General features: G+C 33.6%; 1 protein-coding gene across 1 annotated transcript in view; it reads right to left on the bottom strand.

Annotated features, from left to right (window-relative positions):
• The window catches only part of vir (VIR_N domain-containing protein), a 630,458-nt gene that overhangs the window by 259,626 nt on the left and 345,151 nt on the right, over positions 1-25,681 (bottom strand). The window contains exons 21-23 of the mRNA XM_090397685.1: positions 23,568-23,653; positions 10,416-10,562; positions 1,216-1,311 (exon numbers count right to left, since the gene is read on the bottom strand). Of these exons, the coding sequence (XP_090253811.1) occupies positions 1,216-1,311; positions 10,416-10,562; positions 23,568-23,653 (329 nt within the window). The remainder of the gene's footprint in view (positions 1-1,215; positions 1,312-10,415; positions 10,563-23,567; positions 23,654-25,681) is intronic.

Here is a 25,681-nt window from a genome sequence, read left to right as displayed (position 1 = left end):
TCATTATCCACAATCAGAGATGGTGTTGTCTGTATTACAAATAAAAAATAAATTAATTAATTAAATAATTAACATAAATTAAAAAACAAACTAAAAACACCATAGCTTTAATCAGAAGTCCACATATATTTGCCAACTGCTTGTTCACTCACTCACTCACACACACACACAGAGAGAGAGAGAAAGAGCAAAAAAGCTGCAAGAAGCAGTTTTCTGCATAAATCATTTTCTAAGAATGCATGCAGATAAAAACATTGTAATAAACAGTGTTTAAGGTTCTTTTCTCTCAAAGTTTTTGCCTGGTCATTGACAAGAACCAACAATTTAAAACAGCTGTCAGGCAAGTGAAACCTTAATCAAAAACACTAATAAAAATGAATATATTAATTCATAAACAGAGGTCATATTTTAAGTAGTGCAACTAGCACAACTCTCATGCAGAAGGCTGTAATCTCATAAGCTTGCAGTCACTTTCAAAAGCTTATAATTGTTTGGCAAAAAAAGAAAATTGGATACTTATTATCCTTCCTTCTCATAAAACTAATTTATAATTTTTGGATTAATATTTGAATTAATTTTTGATTTGGCCTTTGAACTCCTTGGAGGTGTGATGCAATAATAATAATAATAATTAAGCAAATTGAATGAAAGAATTGAATGAATGTTATGTCTCACATTAGTATGAAACATACAGCATACAACTGTTAATTTTATTTTAGCAAATTTTGAAGTTAATTAAATTTTAATTCTAGAAAAAACATCAATTCCAAACTCCCCCCGCCCCCCACCTCCTTCCTTGGGACAACAACTTGGGAATCTCAAAGATAATGTTCACATAATTAATTTTAGTAACTTAACCAAGAATACCAAACAGATAAAGGATTAGCTATGTCATACTAATTGGCTGGAAGTCCTAATTGTTTATCTGATTCCTTATTTAGAGGCCTCCTCCTATTTTTATTCAATAAAATATTAAATCATTTCTTAAAATAATTCGTTTACAAGTACTTTCTGCATCTATCTATCAATTATTTTAATATCCTTTTCTAATCCACATTGTTTTATATAATGTTTGCTTTGGCTGTTTTAGGTTATCAAAGTAGGCTGGTTCACAAAATATTGAGAACCTAATTTAACATATTAAGAACAATCTATTTAAATGATGAAATTTGAAAGAATTAAAATAAATAAATAAAAATAATTAAATATACAAACCTCTTGGGCCTGAGAATAGGAATATGAAGATACAGGAACTAAAGTCATTAATAAATAAAGATGCAACAGCACAGGAACAGAAGTTAAATCTTTGAACTAGAGAGAGAGAGAGAGAGAGAGAGAGAGAATGATATTAGCATGAGAGCTTTATGCTTCAAATATAATAAGTTTAGTTTAATCCTTTATCCAAGTGTGAGCAAACAAAGTTTGCGCCTGAAAGTATTTTCATGACTGACCTAAGGTGGTGCAACACCAAGACAACTTGTTGCAAAGGTGGAGAAAGCTACCGTCACTCCTATCTCAGTATCTCCCATAATGCAAAGCACATCTCCTTGCGGATATGTGTAATGCTATGTATTAAGGCAAGGGCCACTACCCATACCGGTTTCGACCTTTATTGAGGTCTCGTCAGTGGGAGCCAGGCCCAGTAGCGGAGCCACCAAGGCAGAAGCAGTGAGGTCATCCCTACCTATAGGAGTTGCCAAAAGATGTACAAATTATTATTAAATTACTCCGAATTCGGAGAAAGATGTTGAGAGTTTATTTTTCACTTGGTGTAGCACCACCTTAGGTCAGTCCTGAAAATACTTTCAGGTGCAAACTTTGTTTGCTCACACTTGGATAAAGGATTAAACTAAACTTATTATAGTCTAACCAAGTGAAAAATAAACTTTCGATGCTTCAAATAAGAAAGCATTTTAATTTTATATATACCTTTTTAAATAAACAGCAAATTAAGTATAAAAAAAAGCAATCGCATATGCAAAGTAAATTAAGCAGAACAATATTTATTACTGTAACAGAAAAATCTCAGTGGATTCAAGTAAGAACCATCCTAGTCTGAGCTAGTTTGATCCTGATTCAAATTCATTGACAGGAGTGGTCAAGAAAAGTTTTAGATTTCTAGTAAAATATCCCATTCAAATCCATAAATCAAGCATTACTGATTTCACATGTTATTGCATGTGAAATCAGTTTAAACTAGAAATATTGTTCAAAATCTTTGTTTATTAAGGCACAGAGTTTTTTTTTTTTTTTCTAATTCTATAAACCAATAATTCAAATCTATTTTTATTTAAATATATAAAACGTTTATATAGATAACTCACTTATATCACAACCATAATTAAATTCTTAATATATCTCCTTATCTAAGGGATGCACAGTTACTGCAACAAAATCTTGACATCATCAATATTCTGGCAAAACCCATGACAGTTCATTATAATTTTTTTTTTACTGTTTTAGATTTCTAAACTTGTTCAATTTTTGGAAGGTCAAGGGCTTATCCTTGTCAGATTTATATTTATCAATTAATTTTGGAGATTATTGATGGCCAGTTTTCATCTCTTTCTCCAGAAAAATATGCAATACATCATCTGATGTATGAGGATAAATTTGTAAGTTAAATTTACTTTCAGCAGATACCAAAACATCCACTTTTTCTGTGGAAGTGTCTCATGGTTTATCTTTAAGAGATTTCCCTGTCATAATTTTTTGACAGAGGGTTCTCATTGAATGGAACCATTTTTGGAGTTGTTTCTAGAGTGAGACTAAGTCATGACTAATGTACTCAAAAGAGAAGAACTCACAATCAATCATGAGTGGTGGAATGGACATACATGTTTGAAATGATGTTAACATTTTCTTAGCCACCACCTTCTCACCATAAGAGAATCTCAGGACAGGTGTTGTGGTTAACTTCCTTTTTGCAACCTGATATATTTTGTTCTGTTTTAATCTTTTGTGTTTCTTTTTCGTCTTTGCACTTCTGACATGCAAGGGAATAAGCTATATGATCCCTCTGACAGTTGACACATTTAGCCTTTGCAGAACAAGATTTGTTATCATGTTTTTTACTACCACATCAGGCACAGGATGTGTCTGATATGGTGATAATGTGTGGATCTACCACTGTGGTAGATCCACAGCAGGTAGATCCACCACAGGCAGTTTGGGAATGCCCATATTTCTTGACATTTAAAGCCGCTCAGTGGATTAAGGAATATACAATCTAACAGGCACTTTGGAGGTTTAGATGTATCAAAAGTAAGGATGATGTTCTTGGCCAGAACCAGGTAACTATCCCTATATATCAAGATGCACCATACTTGTCATTCATATCTTTAAGCTCTGATCACTCCTCTATAAGAATTGAGTGTTTTATGAAGTGTTACTGTGATTGGTATCCCATCCATTGATGCTGCTCCCAGCAGTTTTCAGAACTTTACTGATATGATATTTCTACAAGGATATCACCAGAAAGTAGTTTCTTAACTGTTTTGGAAGATCCTGCCAGTCCTTCCACACCCTTTTGAATAAAGAAGAGAAACATTTTGCCTATTGGCTTTTCACCTGGTATGCGGATAGTGAAAAACACTGGTATATTTATACTGGTGTCACAGCTTTGTTTCTTACCTTTGTTATTAAAAGAGATCTATGATATCAGTAGTTGGCTGGGATCTGAGCCCCTGAAAATTTTGAGGATGAAGAATTCACATTTAAGAAGTTTGGACCCCATTCACAGAACTATGGGGTAGGAGATTTATTGCAACACTGTTGAGCCTTGCAGGCAATCCTACTAGATGATCTTGGCCCTTCCAACCAGGACCACCCATAATATCTCTGAGTTGCCAAAGCAGAGATCAAAGTAGTGCAAGAATACCAGGATCCCAGTTTCTGGATGTCCATGCACTGCACAGCAAACACAGGAGCAGGGCATTGGATCCTGTGTGCGATACTAAAAAAAAACTGAAGAGAAGTAGAAGTAGAGTGCAGAAGGTGGGAAGAAAAGCCGAGAAAAAGAATAAAAATGAAAAGGGCCAGTACCATCAGTAGGAGGTCTCTTCCGCCATGAACAGGTGCCTACAGAGAGGGAACACGGAATAACCCACAAGATCTGGTGATATCAAACAATTTGCCTCTAATTTGGGAATGTTCTGTAGTGTTGAGTTAGGAAAATTAAACATGTCAGTTAAGAAGGGATATATGTGGAGCTCCAAAGTTGTCAGTTATGGCAGCTTGGAGTAGCACCATGACTTACAGAAGGATATTAGTTGTATGGGAAAGATTAATGAGCATTTAAGAAAAGTGGTTTCAGATTGCATACATATAGTTAGGAAGAAAAATCAGGAGTAAAATGGATGAGTAAGCTTCCATTTAACTCCCCCTGATGTATCTTTCCACCTTGATTAATCAGGAGCTAGAAAATAAAATGCTATGTAGATTATATATGAGAAAGGTGATAAGCAGGCTCATGAGCTACATAAAGCACAACAAGAGGAAAGATTAACATGGCTAAAAAGGCAAAATCAGTTGTGAAAGACAATTAGCCAAGCAGGACAAGGAAAATCCCAAAGCATTCTTTTGCTATCTGAAGAGCAAAAGGAAGAATTACTATAGAAGATTAACTTTAATCAGTGCTGATTAAAGACATCAAAGAAGCAGAAGAAATTGTCGAATTACTAGGTCATCAACTTCTAGTGTGTATAATCCCAACTGAAAATAATGCAGTGACCAAGACAGGGATCAAGACAAGAACAAAGGGCAGATGCACCTAAATTGTTTTAGATTTTAAGAAATCTCAATGTGAATACAGCCAGTGGACTGCATGAGAATATCAGCCTGTTTTAGAAGAAAATACAAGAGAAACACAGTGCTCCAGTTAGGCTATTTAAGTCTCAGCACTGGCAGAGGCCTAAAGTAATTGGAAATGGACAAAATTTACATTGCATAAAGGAGGTTCCAAAGACAAAGTTAACAAATTATACACTATATCTCTGGAGTGATGATTAGGATAATTCAGGAATAGATGGATAGGTAGGAATATGATAAATAGGAAATAGCACTGCACAAAAAAAGCAAGTGACTAGTAATGTGTAACAGAACTATTAATTTGAATGCTGCTCTTCAATTTGTATAGCAATGATATTGGGAATGATTTGGGGGGGGGGGGGAGCGATATCATGTTGCCTGTCAATAATATAAAACTAGGGAGAGCAAGCGTTAATGACGATGATGATGATGTTGTAGAGATCCTGCAGGATGATTCAAATAGACTGCTAATTTAGGCAGTACAGTAAAACCTTGATATAATGGACTAATTCAAGCGAGGGAGGGGGGGGGGGTGTCCATTAAACCCAAAAGTCTGTTATATAATAAAGTAGATTTTCCGAATGGGTATGTTAAAAAATTGACAAATTAGCTAATCTACATGTTTTTAGCTATGTAGAAACTTTTATGTAATTAAAATTAAGTACTGTATCTATGAAAAGTTTAATTTCACTGAAAAGTTTTCTATATGTATTATTGCTTATAACCTTACCATGGTTTTGAGACTGTAAAAAACAGGTCTGAATTTATATCAAAATAAATAAACAAACATTTTTCCGAAAATAAGCTTTAATTATATTTAAATGAACAAATAAACAATGTTCTTAAAAACAAAACAAAATTTAAATTTTATATAAACACAAAATATTTTTCCTATTTATTCATCTTCGGATGATGATATATCCAGCCACCTCCATTCTGGTGTGAAGTTAATGTTCGATGTTGAGGAGCTTGGTTCAGGTAATCCTGCTTTGAACACGCTAAAACTGCCACAGAAAGCCATGCCACAACAAAAGAACCAATTACAGTGCGATTGGTGTGATCACGTGCTAATCATTCGACGAACATGTTTTATGAGCAGTGACTCGTTTATGTTGGCTAAATTACTACAATGTTTTTCCAACATATGGTGGCCTATCCGCCAAAATTTATTAAAAATAACAGGAAATTAATAACAAAAAATAACCTGTTAATTTAATTATACAAATCTTGGTTAAAAGCATTTTAAAATTAACAGGGTGTTAATTTTCATATGTGACATATGGACCAGAAATTTTGTCTGTTAAATCGAGGGTTTACTGTAATACAAAACTGGGGAAAGCAAGAGTTAATGATGATGATATAGAGATCTGGCAGGATGATTCAAATAGACTGCTAATTTAGGCAAAGAGCAATGGCTGACAATTTAGTGTCACAGAATGTGAAGGTATGAATTTTGGAATGAAATACTACTGTGTATTGTATAGATGGAAATGGACTGTGATAAATTCATGAAGCTAGGGATTTTGGGAACAAGGTTTGTTCAGAAACATATTGCAAAAGTGATCAAAATACCTCAAAGGAGCAAGAAACACACTGACAAGCAATAATAATAAAATCATTACCTCTCTTATATTAAAGGCTTGAAATGACTTCATTTGGACTATGTGCAGAGCTTTGGCTGCTTGGATTATTTGAGAAAGTGGTGGAAAGAATTCAGAAGCAAGTGATTGAAATGGTGACTAGTTTGTGATCACATATGTTGAAATCTTTTGGGCTACATATATGCTACAAAAAATTTTCAATGCATGACTGCATGGGGAAAAAAACAAGTGGCATCCCTGGAAATTGTACCCCTGGGAAGGCTACATGTAAGGATGAGATTTTGGACAGTCTGTATGTATAGTGAATAGTCTGCTGTAATGAATTTCCATTCATACAGTTTTGTCACTGAGTTTTGGTTGGGACTTTTTTGGTAGATTGTTATATTGAGCAAAATAATATTTGCTACATGTAATAGGTAATGATCTTATCTATTCCATGGTGAAACCTTTGGTTTTTTTTTTTAAAGCAAAAAACTTTCATCACTCTGATCACTGAGCCTCAATGGCAAGAGTGATGGGACTTAAAAATCTTCAGAAGGATGCACTATTTATTGGTCTACCCAAATATTCAGACAAATACTGATTCTAGATGTGGCTATTTTAACAACAACAAAAAAAATCTTTTCAGCCATGGACTAGTTCTATGAAATATGATTACTGTAATTATAATAAACACAAACATGGCTAACATCTTATGCAAAACAGAAAAAAGCAACCTATGAGATGAGTATTATATCTAAATATAACATACAAATATAAATGCCATCTTGCTAGTCTGTAGGACACGGTGGATGAAAAACCTGATAGTTCAGGAGAAAACTTGAAAGGCAAAACAGTCTAGACAAAGACATAATAGCAGATTATCCAAACAACTGAAATGTTTTTAAACAAATTCTTTAAGATCAAAGAAATCTTTGAAGGTACCTTCAAACAGGTGCAGATAGAAGAAACGACATGATTAACAAAAGAGGTATTTAAAAACAGGAGAGGAAATTCCCTACTTCCTATTGCCTATTACTTAACAGAAAGAAAATTCAAACACAAAAGACTTTAATGGAAAAACAGTTGATAAGATTTATTTTATTATTTTCAAAGCTATTATTAACTATCCATACTATTAACTGGCTAGGAGTAATTTCTCACCATCCATTTATTTCATAGCCACATAAAAAGTAGAACATGAGAAATGACAATGTATAGTTATTATAAGCAGTACTGTTAATTACAGGAAGATCTGTCAATTATGCAAGGCTGGAAATACAACATCCTGTTACTTTCTTTCTAAATGTTATTTCTTTCAACTTTTTTCGCTCATTAATAATGATGTCACAGTAGCTATACAAAAAATCTCTTAAGAATGAAAAAACAGGGCAACTTCAAATTATAATTTTTCTTTGTTAATTTCTTAAAATCTTTTTTTCATACTGATAAATACAGACTATTCAGGGAGAGAAAAAAAAAACAGACGTGAGCATTTGGAATCTACAGGTAACCCTCGCATAACGCGGATGTTAGGTTCCACAGAAATGCCGCGTTATATAAATCACATTATGCAAGACTAAGATCACACAAATAAAGTAGGGTTATTACTTAAATATAAAGAGCCAACAGACTTCATTTCGGCAATATAAACATTAATTAAATTAAGGGGATATTAGATCCCACATTGTTTTAAAACCGAATAAGAAACTCAAGGATTGGAATCAGAGAGTTTCATGCCGACTATAGTATAAAAAACTATAAAAGTATCGGCGAATACTAGTGTGAGCTAAATGCAAGTAGTCCTAGAAAGTAGTACAAACACGGGTAACTCGTTGCAAAGGTGGGGAAAGTTCTGATCGCTATTCTTGGTATTTTCCATAATGTAAAAACACATTTCCTAGGAAATGTATGCTGTTATTACATTATGGTGAGAGGTCACTACCCAGACCGGTTTCAGCCTTTATTGAGGCTTCATCAGTGAGTAGCTAGACCAAATTAATACCTTTGGTATTAATTTGGTCTAGCTACATGGTATAAATCTTGGTCTAGCTACTCACTTGATTTATACCAAGTAGCTAGATATAAATCTTGGTCTAGCTACTCACTGATGAAGCCTCAATAAAGGCTGAAACCGGTCTGGGTAGTGACCTCCCACCATCATGTAATAACAGCATACATTTCCTAGGAAATGTGTTTTTACATTATGGAAAATACCAAGAATAGCGATCAGAACTTTCCCCACCTTTGCAATGAGTTGCTCGTGTTTGTACTACGGGCAACTCATTGCAAAGTATTTGCAAACTATAAAAGAATCTGCGAATACTAGCATACACTAGTATTCGCAGATTCTTTTCATCGTCGATACTTTTATAGTTTTTTATACTATAGTCGGCATGAAACTCTCTGATTCCAATCCTTGAGTTTCTTATTCGGTTTTAAAACAATGTGGGCTCTAATATCCCCTTAATTTAATTAATGTTTATATCGCCAAAATGAAGCCTGTTGGCTCTTTATATTTAAGTAACTTAATGGATGCACCTTTTGGACAACTCGTATAGCAGAGTATATAAGTTCTTTTCGCTATACCCTTTGGTATTAATTTTGATCTAGCTACTCACTGATGAAGCCTCAATAAAGGCTGAAACAGATCTGGGTAGTGATATCCCATCATAATCTAATAACAGCACATATTTCCTAGGAAATGTGTAATATAGTAGGCATGAAACTCTCTGATTCCAATCCTTGAGTTTCTTATTTGGTTTTAAAACAATGTAGGATCTAATATCCCCTTAATTTAATTAAAGTAGGGTTATGTTCCGAAATCATTTTTTTTAAATTATATAAACAACAATGACATATTCAACAAAAAATATTTTTATTTAATTCAGATAATTCATATAAGTTAAGAAAACATAAATTATGAAACAAAATACATAGTATAAACTTATAAAATTATTAATTACAAATTGTGCATAAACTTCATTGCACATAATGCATAAATGTTTTAGGCAAAATAAAATAAAGTGCATATTTTAATCGCCATCACTCTTAAAAATGAACATTTCGTAGATGTTCTTTATTTACGAGTAGCCGGACGTCATCATCACTTGAAATCTCTTGGACATCATTTGTATAATTCTCATTGCATACTTCGGCTGGTTTAGTTATCAAGAAATCAGTAATAAGACCTTGCTTGCTGCTATTACTATGCTGCAATTTTTTATTATGTTCATAATATGGAGCTAAACAAATACCCAATTGTCTCATGAATTTTCCAGAGCGCTCTATTAAGGGATCATTATCCGTAAAATAACTTCCTAACTTTCTTGCCAAGTCCAATCCTTCTGCTAATTTCTTTAAACTGAATTCTTTCACAGATTCATCACAATCAGAATCTTCGGCAGAACTTTCTCTGCCTTTTTGGCTCAACATCATCTATTAATTGTACCAGTTTCTCCTCATTTAAATCTATTTCCCCCATCAATTAATTCACTAATTTCGTTTTCAACCAAATTGCAAAAGCCCTCTAAGTGGCCATTACTATAAAAATAAAATTTTTACATAAAAAAGCATTAGATATTGTATGCAACTCACCAGAAAATAAGGTACTCAGCTTGAGATTAACACACTTATGATTTTTAATGCGCTTTCCTGGCAGAAAACGAAGATAACTTTCAAGAATAAACATTTTATACGGTAAACAATTGATGTACATGAGTGCTAAAGGGTATTTCCCCTAATATAAATTTGCTACTTATAACTACACATGTGCAACATTGGCAGGCACAAATTTAACAAAGATAAAATTTGATTTTTAATTCGTGGGGTGAAAAATATATAAAAAGATAAAGGGTTTCTACAATTTGTAGACTGTGTTTTTATCAAAACCGTGTTGTATAAGTACCATGTTGAACAAGGATTACTACAATTTGTAGACTGCGTTATATCAAAACCGCATTGTACGAGGGTTACTTGTAATTAAAGATTAAACATTTTATCACCAAATTATTAAGTGACCTTTACCTCTGGCCCTCTACATGATATCAAATAAGAGAGCATAAACTTCAGTATTCTAACTGCTGGTTTCACTGTAGCCACAACTAGTAATCCAGACAGACCAAGAAGAGATAATGACTGATGTGATGGCTTGAGGAAGGTATCACATATTTTCTATTGAAGCAATAAAAAATTTACTGTTGCAACATTTCAATAACATTTTGTATTCTAGAACATGTTATACATATGCTTTAAAAGTATATATGCAATTATCAAGTTCAAAGTTGCTATAACAATATATAAAATTAGATTGAAAAATAATGATGAAACATAGCATTAACAGTATATTAAAAATATCATTTTGAAATTTAGAAATATTTTCTAAACATGGATGTGAAATATCAAGAGGAAAAGTTATCTGTGTGTGTGTGTGGGGGGGGGGAATCACATGTTCTTTATTTATGTCATTACTGATATTTAACTGATACGTGCTCATTTTTATACATTTGTTCTAGCTTATTCACTCTCTCTTCTATACAATATTCTGCATATGTTACATTATCTCTTTCCATAATTATATTTTGACTTCATATTCAGCAGAATATGAAGGCCTGGTTGCCCGAGTGGTTAGCATATCCGCTTTCCAGCCAAAAGGCCGTGGGTTTGAATACTAGTAGTGGTGGTGGTAAGCAGTAGATGGCATTGGTGTAGATGAAGGAAGTTGCAGAGTGTAGAGTAGGTGTCCTCCCACAATGAGTCTTTGGACTCCCTGGAGGTGTTATGTAATAATATATGCAGTCAAGAGTCATATTATTATTATCATTATTATTAATTCATGTCTTAAACCAGAATATCAAGAAACACAGATTTTGACCTGTAAATAAAATATGGGAAATCATCATTTTATGATCTAGCTGATTATCACAACTATTAGAGCTAGTTAGTCAGCACATTTTATATTTTTCCTTTGTATGTAGTTACCATTAGACAGAGAATTCCTTGATACCAACGAAAAATGGGAAAAATTATTGGATTATTAATTAAATCTGGTTTAAACATTATCAGATTGCAAATATTAAAGAAAGGGCAATTTTCCTTAATACAAACTAGCAAAACCTAAATATAAAAGAAATGAGATTTTGCATACATCACACACACACACACACCTGCACGTGTGCACTTCCTTTCTATTTGGATTTTGCAAGTCAGTTTTGAGGCAAATGGCATTCATATTTATGATGTAATAGTGTTTAAACTGAATTGACAGAAGCTCAATCATGTACTTTATGGAAGGGTTTGGAAAATCTTTCACTATAGTGTAATGATGAGCTATAACGAACAATGAAAATTTTAGTTCTTTACCTTTGTCTCCCAATATTGTTTGCATTTGTACGCTTACCATGTCATTTTCTGTGCTTTCTCAATGGCTTCTGCAAATCCTTTGAGTTCTATTGATGATATATCATTTCCTGCCATTTTCTTTGTTCTATTTCTTGTGATTGCTTTTGTTCTGTTTCTTGAATTTTTTTTTTCTTCCTTTTAATTTCAAGTGATTTCTTTTGTGCTATTTCTGGCTATGTTCACTGTTCTGTTCCCTGCAATATCCTTATTACATTTTTTTCTTAAATTCTTTTGTGTTTTTCCAACGATTTCTTTTGTTCTATTTCTGGCTATTTCATTAGTTCTGTTTCCCACCATTTGCTTTATGTTTGTTGCAATTCTTTTTTTTGTGTTGTTTCCCATAATTTCTTTGTTTTATGCAAATGAAGTGCACAGGTTAGTATTTTTTACCCTAAATTCACTATAATGAATCCCACAACATAACAAAATATGTCTCTGGTCCCTAGGGGATTGTCTGTAGTATTTCCAGTCTTTCCCTTTTTATAGATGACTACTATGAGAGCTCTACTGAAGCCATCTGAAATTTGACCCTCTGACCATGCCTTCTCAATTATGTTATGTCAACATATCATTTCCTGCCATTTCCTTTGTTCTATTTCTTGAGATTTCTTTTGTTCTGTTATAAACATTTTGAATACTATCTACTCCAGCTGCCTTCTTACGTTTCCCATTTAAATGGCTTTTTCTTCCTCAAATATTGATATGTACTCCTGAATGAATTTCTGCTAATTAGTTTCTACCACTATTCTATCACTTCTTGCTTCATTTAGCAATGCTTGAATGTAATTACTGCAAATGCCTATTATATCTTCATTGTCAGTTTTCATGTCACCAATTATCATCTCTTATTTCTGCAAGATTCTTCTTTTTTTCCCTTTTCTCCCCCCCCCCTTGATCAAAAACTTGGGGGGGATGAGCTGCTCTTAGTAATGTGGAAAGTAATTTGCTGTGGTCATCTACACAGAAGTCAGGGAGGAAGAATGATGCCAGGAGGTAGGATTATTTTTGGGTGATGTTATGATGATATCATCAGAATAACTGAGCAACAGGAATATGTAAGACAGTAGCTATACTTAAATAGTTTTGCAAGGAATTAGAGAGATTAACTGCAATCTGAATAGTAGGCAAGTTTTATATTGTATTGTAATATAATTTATACATTCATTATATATAATTAGTATAAATATAAATAAATAAATAATTTATACATTCATTATATAATTAATACAATACATGTGAATTACATTTTATATTCAAATATATAAAAGGGGAGACTATTATTACTTTCTTTTTCTATGGTGAAGTTTATTTCAGGATGTTGGCTGTTAAAATGCACCAAAAATGTACACCATCTACCAATAATTGTCCAGACATCCTTATTATTTGAAGTTATAGACATTCCAGATTTGTTAATAACATAAAAACCAGTACACAGACAGTAGGAAGCAGTATTTCATTGTAGCATTGAATACAGGTGGTATGGCAACATGACATGAACTCAGTGACTTTGAGAGGTGTGTCATTGTGGGCTGTCACATTGGTGGCATGCCCATATGTGACATTGCTATCCAAAATCAACAGTTGGATGTGATCAACAAATGGAGATGTTCTGGCATCACTAGTGCAGGAAAACACCCAGGATGGCAGCCAAAAATGATTGACGGGGACAGGAGGGTGTTCAAATGGGTGGCACACAAAAACTGGCTACATTCGGCACAAACCATCTGTGATGAGTTCCAGAGCACCAGTAACACCATGGTCAGCACTAACATTGTATGAAAAGAACTCCATTTATTGGGTTTCCACAATAGAGCAGTGGCACACAAGCCAAACATCACAACAACGAACAAAGAAGCTCATCTGGCCTGGCCTGGTGCAAAGAGCACGTGAACTGAACAATTGACCAGTAGAAGATGGTACTCTGGATCAATTAATCAAGGTTCACCTGTTTTCAGTCTGATGGCAGAGTGTGCAGGTAGCCTGGTGATCACTTGTTACCATAGCATGTATTACCCATAGTAAAGTTTGGTGGTGGTGGAGGAGTAATGGTGCGGGGGGGGGGCATTCAGCTGGTTCGGAGTGAGACCACTGGTCACTGTCCGTGGTTCCATGAAGGCTAATCAGGTGCTGCCTACATTGTGGAGTTTTTATGGAATGGGCCTACGTTACTATCAAGTCGACAATGCCCCATGCCACAAAGCTGTAGCTGCTATGGAATAGTATGAAGAGATGGGTGTTAAATGACTGCCCTGGCCTGTGCAGAGTCCTGACCATAACCCCCATCAAACACCTGTGGGAAGAATTGGAGCGGAGATGTTATGATGAGAGCAGTATGCCCTCGATCTGTCGCTGAACTCAGTGCTGCTTTGATGGAAGAATGGAGTCAAATTTCACCTGATGTCTGCCACACATCAGTGGAAATCCTCCCTCAAAGGGTGCAGGAGGTGATCAAAGCCAAAGGTGGACATACTCAATATTAGGATTCACCTGCTAGTATCAATTGTAAATTGCTAAAGTGTCCAGACAATTATTAGTAGATAGTGTATCTAATGTATCTGGACCATAAGTACAAACGAACACATCATCAATATAGCACAGCCAAACGTTTGGTTTTAGAGAAAGTAATAAGAGTCTCCCTTTCAGATACACTAGTGACCCAACTTACTAATGGCTTATTATCCTTCTCCATCTACAGAAAACCGATTCATATTGCTAGATATTTAGATAAACAATCATACCACCATCCTTTCCAACAGTATGGAATCCTCAAAACTCGTATTCACCAAGCCAGGGTTATTTGTTCAAAATGACACAGCCCTTGAAACTGAGCTCAGGGACTTTCACAACACCTTTTTTAGCCAATGGCTACAGCCCATATAAGTAAATATTACATGCACGCTATCTCTTCCTACACACAATACGATCACAGCAAAACCATTCTCATCACATATGTTAAGAATACATCAGGAAAAAATAGCCAAAGTTCTCTGCAAATATGATCTCCATACTACTTTCATACATTCTGCTAAAGATCATCTGCATCCTCTTGAACATCCATGAGTGTGTAATGTTCCTTGTACCTGCAGTTTAGCCTACTTTGGACAGACTGATATATTATCAACATCCCCCCTTGAAGAATATATAAAAAATACATCTGAGATGATTGTATGGCAAGTCGGGATTGGCAGAACATACTATGGATACTCCTTCACATAGGATCAGATGGAGAAAAACATCTATATTACATATTAGCCATTACAGGTCTGGAGGCTATTCTTAGAATCAGTATCAGCTATGAAGCACTCTCCCAACCTCTGCAAGTATGGATGCATTAATATGCCAAAGATCTGTGAGACTATCATTTTAAGGCCTAGTAGCCATACTTCTGTAAATTAACTTTGTAATTATCTGACCCACAGAGGATGCCATGTAAGGGCATTAGGTGCAGTTACAATTTAAATTGATTCTACAAATGCATAGTTTAGTGCGTGCCTGTCACGGTTATCATTGTGCTCTGATAATGCTGGGTAGAAACAAGCAAAATATTAGTGAGCTTAATAAATTTTTTTTTTTCTTCTTGGTGTTGGTTATACCATTAAGCATTATGAACAACACCTAAACCTCTCTTTACATAGTCATGTGTCCAGTTGGAGTCTTTATTTAATAGAAGGAATACTGGATCCAAGAAATAACTGAGTATTATTGTCATACCATCCACGTGGTTAGCCTAGTGGCTATGCGCTTCGCAACCATATGCCTGGGGAAGGAGTGTCCTCGGTTCAATTCCCGTCGCCGACGTGAGGAGGCTAACTTGGATGAGTAACTTTTCCTCAGCCAAGTTAGCCGGTCTTGGGTGTGAACAGCAGCGTTTTTTTCCACCAGTTTATCTGGGGTTTTTCATTCTGCAAGCAGGCATACCGGCCCCGTGAACACACGGATCTACAGCCATAAATACTTAACCCCCCATGAAGGGACTCAACTCGCCCCAATAGGGATGGGGAGAAAAGGGAGGAAACTCCATATAAATAAATAAATTGTCATACCAGACTTATGCCTGTAGAAAATGTAGTAAATCAATATAAATAATGCATCCTAGTGTTTCAATCTTGTGTAATTTAATCTAAGTTCTATGGCATGTACTGCAGCTGTATAGCCACTATGTTTTAATAAGATGTGATGAGATATACTGTCTGTGGAGAAGTTGCAGATCTCACTAGACAGACTTGAACCCTCTCTATAGAAAGGTATAACAGAAGTTCTGTTCCATTTGAAAATGCTGTTGGCACAGAGATTGAGAGAGAGAAAGTGGAATGTAGCCATATCGTGCAATGGTGGTAGTGTATTTACTAACATTCCTGTGGTCTTGTGTTACCTGATGTCCAGAGTTTGTAATAATGCTAATTTACAAACCAAAGGATGTATGACAGTCTGACAGGTATTGTACAAATCTTGTGTCTAATTGTAAGGCAGAATTATTCTGTTATCGAGTCCATTTGAACAAACAGCACGGTAGTTGAAACTGACTTCTGTGCGGCTCCCTCCTTTTGAAGAAAGGGGAGAAAGAGAGTTGTTCCTACTCAGACTTGAAAAATACAGTTAGACAAAGTTTTCTGAGAAAAAAGAGAGATCCCTCTAAGACCAAATGTATAGGTCTTTCACAGTATGCTGAACCACAAACTGTGTCATATGCTTTTTTTCCTGTCAAAGAAAACTGATACAAGGTGCTCATTTTTATCAACAGCATCTCTAATGGGTGTTCAAGTCTAATGGGATTATCTAGCATTAAATGATGTTTTTAGGAAGCCAGATTTTGGAAGCTACATTCATTCCTGGAATACAACAGATGTACAGTTGCTAACCTAAATTGCATTGCAGATATTCTCAATGAGAATTTTGCCAAAACATCGACAAATCTTCTAACTTTGGAACTTTTGTTCCTAAAAATCAAACCAGAAATTTCTGTTCAATTTATCTTCACTTCGTACGGCCTGTAACAGCCTTACAACAGGCCATTCAAAAATTGAAAGCTGCTGTGGTTCGGTTCAAACCAACTGCCATATGATTAAATACCATTCATTATGAGATGCTTAAGCATCTTTTATCATCTTCCATGGATCTGCCGCTTATAAAATTTTCTTTAAACAAAAATTATATTGATGTATTGGAGAGAGAGAGAGTACAAAGGAAAGTGTTAAAAATGATATCAGGATTGTGGAACACTGATTATGAAGACAGATTGAGAATTTGTAGACTGCAGATACTAGCAAATGGGAGAAAGAGGGGTGATATGATTGAGACTTACAAACTTCTGAAAGGGTCATACAAGATTTCAATTAATGGAATTTTTTAATTTATGGATGGTGGGGAAAGGACAAGAGGGCATCCTTGGAAGCTGAGAATGAAGGCTGCTAAGAAGGGGGGTGAGGGCTAGATTTTTCTCTCAGAGGGAGAAAACTGTGATTGGAATGGATTGCCATTGAATGTTGTGAGTACAAGCAGTGTGAATGAATTCAAGAATAAGTATGATAGCCGGTGTGTGTGTAGTATGTGGCCTCCCTCGATGAGTCTCTGACTCCCTGGAGGTCTCTAAATAATCATCATCATCATCATCATACGTATCAAGGATTTAGGCCTGGTATGGCCTGTTCCGGCCTTAGAAGTCATCGTTGAATCGTTGAAGAGGACGTCCTGGTTTTCTTTTTCCTAATGGCTTGTACTTTAAGGCTTGTTTTGGTAATCTTTCTGCTTTCATTCTTTGAACGTGTTCCATCCATCTATGTTTATATTTTTTAATTTTTTCAATTACTGGTTCTTGGTTTAATTCTTTCATAATATCTTCGTTTCTTTTGTGATCAAATAGGGCATACTTTGCAGTTTTTCTCATAAACTTCATTTCTGCTGTTGTTAATCTTTGTTTGTCTTTTTGTTTTATTGTCCAGATTTCGCTTCCATACATTAAGACCGGTAGGGCTAATGTATTGTATACTTTTAGCCTGGTTTGTTTTTGAACTAGGTTTGGTTTAAATATAGAGTTAATTACTCCTGTTATTTTTAAATATTTTGCAATTTTTATGTTTATATCTTTTTCATTTTCATAAGTGATCATACATCCTAGGTAGTTAAATGAATTCACCTGTTCTAAGATCTTGTTATCTAATACTATTTTAGTTCTTGCTGGATCTTGTCCTTTAAAGGCCATAGTTTTTGATTTTTCCTTTGATATTATCATACCATAATCTTTGGATATCTCATTTAGATTTAAAATAGCTTTCTGTAAGTTATCTTCAAAATTTGTAATTATTATTTGGTCGTCTGCAAAGAGGAGAGTGTTTAAGTTAACTGTAGGTGAAAGTTTAATTCCTTGATGTAAATTTTTACTCCATTTTATTATTATTTCATTTAAGTAGATATTAAAAAGAGTTGCTGAGAGGGGACATCCCTGTCGGACCCCTTGGTTTATCTCTCTTGTATATGATAGCTCATGATTTAATCTTATTTGTATTTGATTATTTTCATATATACTTGTGACAGCTTTTAGGATATTATTTGGTATTTGTCTTTCTTTTAATATGTTAAATAATACGTTTCTTTTAACTTTGTCAAATGCTTTTTCAAAGTCAATAAATGCAATATGTGTTTCTAAATTATATTCTCTTCTTTTCTCTATTATTAATTTTAGGCAGAAGGCTGGGTCTATACATGATCGTCCTTTTTTAAATCCATTTTGTACCTCTAGAATAAAGTTTTCAGAATATTTCATTAGTTTGTTATTTAAGATTCTGCTGTATATTTTGTAACATGAATTTAGTATACTGATACCTCTATAGTTTTTAGGGTCATCTCTATTACCTTTCTTAAAGATAGGAATCACAATTGCTTTTTTCCATTCTATTGGGGGGATACCAGTTGAGTAAATTTTATTTAAAAATAATAAGAGTCTTCCTTTGAATCTTGTTCCTGCGTATTTATATAGTTCTGAACCTAGCTTATCTTCTCCAGGTGATTTTCCGTTTCTTGTTTCTTTCAGGCTGATTTCTAATTCTTCTTCAGTTATTTCCTTTTCATTTTCGTTAATTGTTTGCCAGTTGTCTTTTTTAAAATATTTGTCTATCCACAATTCTGTGTAGTAATTTAGAAATTCTTCTAATTTCAATTCAGTGTTTAATTTTATGTTTTCTTTGGTATCTGCATTTAGGTGTTACAAAATCTTATATACATTGGGTCTTATTTTATATAAATCATGTTCTAAATTAGAAACAAATTTATTCCATGATTCTCTATGTCTTTTTCTGACTTCTCTTTTAGCTATGGCTCTTATTCTTTTATATTCTATTTCATCTTCTAATCTTTTACTACTTAACCATTTATGATAGGCTTGTTTTTTCTTTTTGATTATTTCTTTGATTGTATCATCCCAGATCTTCAGTTTTTTTTCTTTTATTGAATTTTTTGGTCTTTCCTAAGCTTTCGTTTGCTGCTGCATTTAGTATCGTTTTTATATTAAGCCATTCTATTTCTATTTCTTCATTTTGTTTTATTTTATCTAGATACTGGTTAATCTTAATTTTATTTTTAATCTTAATTTTAACAAGGAAGTGGTCACTGCTTATTTCATATCCTCTGTGAACTCTAACATCTAGTGAAAATTTTGATGTCTTTTCATTTAATATGAAGTAATCTAATATTGATTTCCATCCTCTTGCTGCCCAAGTATATTTATGTTTATAGAAGGAATTCATTATTTTTAGGTTATTATAAACTACAAAGTCAATCAAATTTTTACCATTTCTGTTTAGAGTGTGTTCTCCATGTATTCCTATATTATTATTAATTTTTGTGTTTCCAATTCTTGCATTTAAGTCTCCTGCTAAAATTATGTAATCATTTTTATTTATTTTATTATATATGTTTTGTAGCTGATTATAAAAATCAATATTATCCTGTTCTCTTCCTTCTTCTGGGGCATATAAACCAATTATTGTTAAATAGCCTCTATCTATTTTTATTCTAGCTTCTATTATTCTTTCATTCCATAATTCATAATGTTTTAACTATTTTGAAAGGGAGTTATGAATCCAAATCATGACTCCTGCTTGTGCTCTTTGGTCTCTGTCGACTCCACTGTATATCACATTAAAATTTTCAGTTCTCATAATTCCTTTTAGTTTCTTTTTTTGTTTAAGTGATTACTGCTATTTTAAAATTTCTTTCATTTAATAACTGGTCTAATTCTATTTCTTTATATGCTATTCCTCTTACATTCCAGTTTGCTATGTGTATTATATTTTGTCGTTTCCATTTTCGTTTTTCCTTTTCCATTCCAGGGTCATTTCCCATAGATTAAATAATAATAATAATAATTATTATTATTGCTTTACCAAAGCAAATTCGAATAAACTATTGTCCAGTAGCTCACTAGCTGCCTGTAAAAGCTCCTGGAAAAAACTAGTTAGCTCTAATCATTTATGGTTGCTAGAGTGAAATAAACTTTTTTTCTCAGGACACAGTATCTGCAATGCAATTTAGGTTAGCAACTGTACATCTGTTGTATTCCAGGAATGAATGTAGGTTGGTGATATATCTACACTTCATTTTTCAGTTTTTATCCTAAACTTTACTGATTATCTGATTGTGTTATAGATGTGTACTGGATCCAGGAGCCTTGCTGGCTCTGCTGATGGATATACCATGCTCAAGCATATATTTGAAAGCAGTCATATCTGTTGTAGGATATCAACAGATACCCCACAACATCAGAAAAGCTTTGTTCTAAGCTTCTTCTTTTGTTTTTTTGGTTACTATTCCCTAAACCATAATGCCAAATTATGGTTTAGGGAAAAGTTGGAAATAATTGGATGTTTTAGACACTGCAGTTATGTTTTAACAGCTATTATACCTGTTTTGTGATCCATAATGCTGCATTACTGACAGATCAGCTGATTATTACAGAATAAGTTCTGACGGGCAAGGAAAAAGTGAGCTAGTCACAGTTTGCACTATTTTCCATTATATCTATGACAGGTACATGGTTGCCCTTGTAACAGAGTTTATCACAGGAAAAATGAGGAGAGAAATAAGGCTTAATAAAATGCAATATTCTTCCTTCCATTTATCATAATGTATTATTTTGTTGCAGAATTTAATGCATTTATTAATTGTCTTTGTACTCCGCAAAGAGAATAAATGTTATGCAATTCATTTTGTAAAATGCTGTTGTCAGTAATTTGTAACTTTAGTTTATGATGCATTTTGCAAACTTTAGCAAATTTATGCAATGGCAGCAAAGACACAGGGACTTGGCAGTATACATAGTTTCAAGGACTGTGCTGCACTTCCAGCTAATAACAGCGAGTTTGAAGCTGGTGCATGCATGCACAGAGAATAAGGAGACAGGAAAGAAAAAAGGTGGCTAAGTAAATGTGGTTATGAAAATGTAGCCATTTTCTACAGAAGATAGGATTATATGCATTTGGAAACCTATGGATTTGTCCAACAGTGATAATTTATTTCAAGTTGTGTACAAGAAGGTAATCTAGAAGAAGGCCACAAATACAGTTTTGCTGTAAGCAATAATAGTAGCTCAAAGTTTGGATAAAGCAAATTCCAGCATGAGGTATGTCTACCGTTTTTTTATATAACCCTGCATTTGTTCCTGTCAATGGATGGAATGAGGACAAAACATTTTATCTCAAGTAGAAATTTATGTGTTTCTTCTGATATTGTATGTATTACAGAATACTGAAGGCAAGAGGAAAACAATCATTCAGTTGAGAATAAGAACTGGATACATTTATGAAGATTTTGTTTTAGAGAGCTGTAGGGCAGACAGTTAATGGATTTTTGTTGTGTTAAACCTTCTGAAGTGAGGTAAATATTCCTGTGATAATTGTATTCAAGTTACAAAAGGTAGGATGTGTTCCTAAATTTGTAATTAATGTTAACATAGTAAATACAATGTGAAAATGTTGAACGTTTTTTCACTTGGTAATACTATAAATCAAAAATGCCAAGAAATTATATTTTTAGTTTAATTCTTTACCCAAGTGTAAGCAAACAAAGTTTTCACATGAAGCTTCTTGACTGGGCAATTTGTATATAGAGGCTAATGACTTCACATCAATTCTCTTATCATCCCATAATACAAAACACACCCAAAGACTAAACTTTCTTTGCTTACACTTGGTTAAAGGATTAAACCAAGAATATAATTTCTTGGCATCTTTAATTTAGAGTGTGAAAATATTCCTTAATTGAAACTGATTGTATTAATATGCAATAGCTGTTTTAATCCTAGAAAGGATTACTAAAGGAATATGTTACCTTTGTTGTTTACTCATTGTAGTAAAAAGCTATAGTTGTTTAATCCTAGAGAGGATTAGTAAAGGAATTTGTTTCCTTTGTTTTATTTGTTGCTGGAATTTTTATATTTCTGGATTTAAATTTCAAGAGGGCGAGTCTGAGAAAGAATGTGTATTCTCTTACAATTTTCTTAATGTAAATAATTATGTTTGTACAGTGATCTAATTGAACATTGTTTCTTTTGTATTAATTTCTCTTAACTTATTTTAGAGATAAAGATAAGTGAAAGTAATATATGAGTTTCAATAGGTTGGGGAAAACTAGTATTGTTTTTAATAAAATTAACACCATTCTTCTTGAAAAGTTTAAAGTTACCACGATTAACAGACTCCTGCAAACACTTGGGAATAATTTCTTGTCATGGAACACTTTAGGAAGTTCACTTTTTGGATGTATAATAGAAAAGTGGGGAGGCTAATAGGCATCTTAGGTGTTTCTGCTTTATTGTTCTTGCTAGTTCTGTTGAGAGCCTTGGTATACTTGAGGATGAATTACTTATACATAAAAGGAGATAAATTCAGTGATAGAGCTCCCTGTACTACTATAGGAACATACATGGACACCCAGTATCCAGCAAGCAATGACTACACTTAGAAGTGGACCTCTTGGGCTTCTACAGATGCCATATTAGCACTATAAGCTTTGGACCCTGTCACTAGACAAGGGGAAAGGAGACTCACTACAACACTGTTGACTCTTGCAAATAAGTCCCAGGTGAAATGAGCCTTGCCATTCAGGTCACTTGCCAAAGAAGTGCAAAACTACCAAAATCCCCCTGTTCTGGATGTCCACCACATAGCAAATATGGCTCTGGCTCCCAGCAGTGGTGATCTGAAAAACAGGAAAGTTAAAGACTTGAGAGAAACAAAGTAAAAAATACAGAAAGAAAAGAAAAGTGAGGAATGAAAACTGAAAAGAGCCAGTACTATCACTGGAAGGATCCACTATGAACAGGTACCCAAATATGGAGGAGTTCTTACTCTAATTACTTGGCTCACTTTTTTACATATATGTTTTTTTTTTTTTGTGTTTTTTTTTCATAAAATAAGGCATAACATGACATTTTCAGCTCAGTGTAAGAGTTCAGAACATGTTATAGTAATTAACTTCTAGGTAAAAATAAAGAACATTAGGGCAAGGGAAAAAAGAAATTGTGGAAGGTACATATATGGCAGAGGAGTATCAAAAGTAATAATAAGAAATTACAGTTTACTCTCACTACAGCAAACCCCCACTGTAATAAACTGAAGCAAACTGTCCACTACAAAAATAAATAAATAAATAAATATATATATATATATATATATATATATATATATATTCCTATGGTCCCTTTTTGAGTTTTTGAAATTTTGAGTTTGGTATAGTGAGAGTCAATACACACAGAAAAAATATTATCCTGCCGACATTTCTCATTACCTGAAGAACAGTCAACAAATTAGAAAGACCATCATTAGAGCATACTTGAATAATTGCATATTTATACTTCAATTCATCCTTTTCACCTAAAAAATTGTAATAATTTAGATTCAAAAAACATAGCCTCAAGTTTTTCATATTAATATTTTTACACAACATTCAAAGCAATTTCATTTTACAAAATCAAATATCAATGTGATGAACATTTGTTGGCAAGTGACTGATGATGTGTGTGTGTACTTTTCTAAATATCTTTGGAGTGTATGTATGCTAATCAGTTATCTTTTGTTAGCATGATAAGGGGTGAACAATAAAAGTCAATTACCAGAAAACTTAATGAAACTGAAGAGGGTGCTGTTAATATAAGAAGCATCAACTGAAAGAGTACAAGGATTGCAGAAACCCTACATCATAATTGGTGCTAATTATATGAAGAAAAGATACACATAGAAAGTTCTTTTCACTTGGCTGAATTAAATGATGCTTGCCAGAAAATTATATTATTGTTTTATCTGTTGTCCAAGTGTAAGCAGATACATCTTTTCATTACTTGGGAACTATGAGAAATATATAACTTCGGATTTAATTCAACCTTGGTATCTCTTCTAGGTCTGGCTCCCAAAGATGAGACCTCAATAAAGACTAAAACCAGTATAGGTAGTGACCCTTCCCACAATGCATAAAATTACACACACCTAAAGGGATGTGTGCTTTGCATTATGGGATACTAAGGCAAATGATGTGAAGTCATCAGCCTCTACATACAAGTAGCCTTGTCATGAAAAAACTTCATGTGCAAATTCTGTTTGCTTACACTTAGACAAAGGATAAAACAAGAATATCATTTAATTTACACAAAGAAAAAAATAATAATAAATAAGAGAAAAATCAAAATAACTCCAAGAAATTACATTCAGAGAATAACAATAAGGAAAATGAAGGATGTGAAGATAAATTTTAAAATGAGAAATTGTCAGTAGAAAGAGAGAAAACCAATTCTTCAGAACTAAACAGAGTAGGAAATGAACTAAGGCATGAAAATATTTGAAAAATTTCATCTTTAAAGTATAGAACAAACCTAATAATAATGATAACTACATTTCTGTTCAGGATATGCACTTGTCATTACTAATAGAGATGTGGATAAATTCACATGGAGAGATGAGAAAAAGAATAAGTTCTACTGATTACCTTAGATACTGATATCTCCAGACTGATTTAGAATATAAGAGTATCCAGGGAGATTTGAAATAGGAAGTGTTGAATCACTGTTTAGTTTTGAGCAAGAAAAATGCATATCTCAATGGGGAAAAAAAACTTAAAGTTGAACTGCTTTCATGTATGAAATGTATGCTAAATATACAACTATTACTGAAGGAAAAGTGAGAGAATTTGAAAATAAAAACCAAATCTTAAAGATGTAATGGCAAATAGTGAACAGGATACTTGGGAAAGAACATGCTGGGTTCAAGCCAATTAATGGGTGCAAGGATCGTTTTACTTTATGACAAATAGTCAAAGAAATCATGTAATCTCTTATTTAAGTTTCGCATTACCAGAAAAGCACGGGAATGGTGAGATACCAGGAGAAAAGCTATTCTAAACCACCACAATTATATAGTGTAAATGGAATATTATACAAACCAATATATAGTCTATACTTGTAAATCAGCTGTAAATCAGGAATTGAAAGAGGTACATGAGGATGTGATGTAAATTCAAGGGGAAAAATATGGATATCTACTATTATTCATCATCCATATGTATTAAATTATGAAAGAATGGTATTAAACCCGATATCAAAAATGGATATATTCTACTCAGCTCCTTACTTTATGTAGATGATGTTATACTTCTAAATAAATCTAGTTACAAACATTAGACTCTTAACTAAACTGAACAACCAGTGTAACAAGTACAGCATGAAAATCAGCAATAAAAATAAAAACTGTAAAAATAAGCAGCAAACTTTCAAGTGCATTCTCAATAAACCTATTCCATATATATATATATATTGTTGCTATAATCCAAGGGGTATAAGAGAAAATGTAGATAGTATGTACTGGCAAATTAGCACGATGAGCGAAGGTCAAGTAATTATTATGGGGGGTTTT

Source organism: Typopeltis vanoorti, chromosome 9 (assembly GCF_054136105.1).
Source record: "Typopeltis vanoorti isolate ZY-2024b chromosome 9, IOZ_Tvanoo_1.0, whole genome shotgun sequence".
NCBI classification, from domain to species: Eukaryota; Metazoa; Arthropoda; class Arachnida; order Uropygi; family Thelyphonidae; genus Typopeltis; species Typopeltis vanoorti.
Note: the sequence above shows the minus strand (reverse complement) of the source record. Positions and strands in the feature narration are given on the sequence as shown.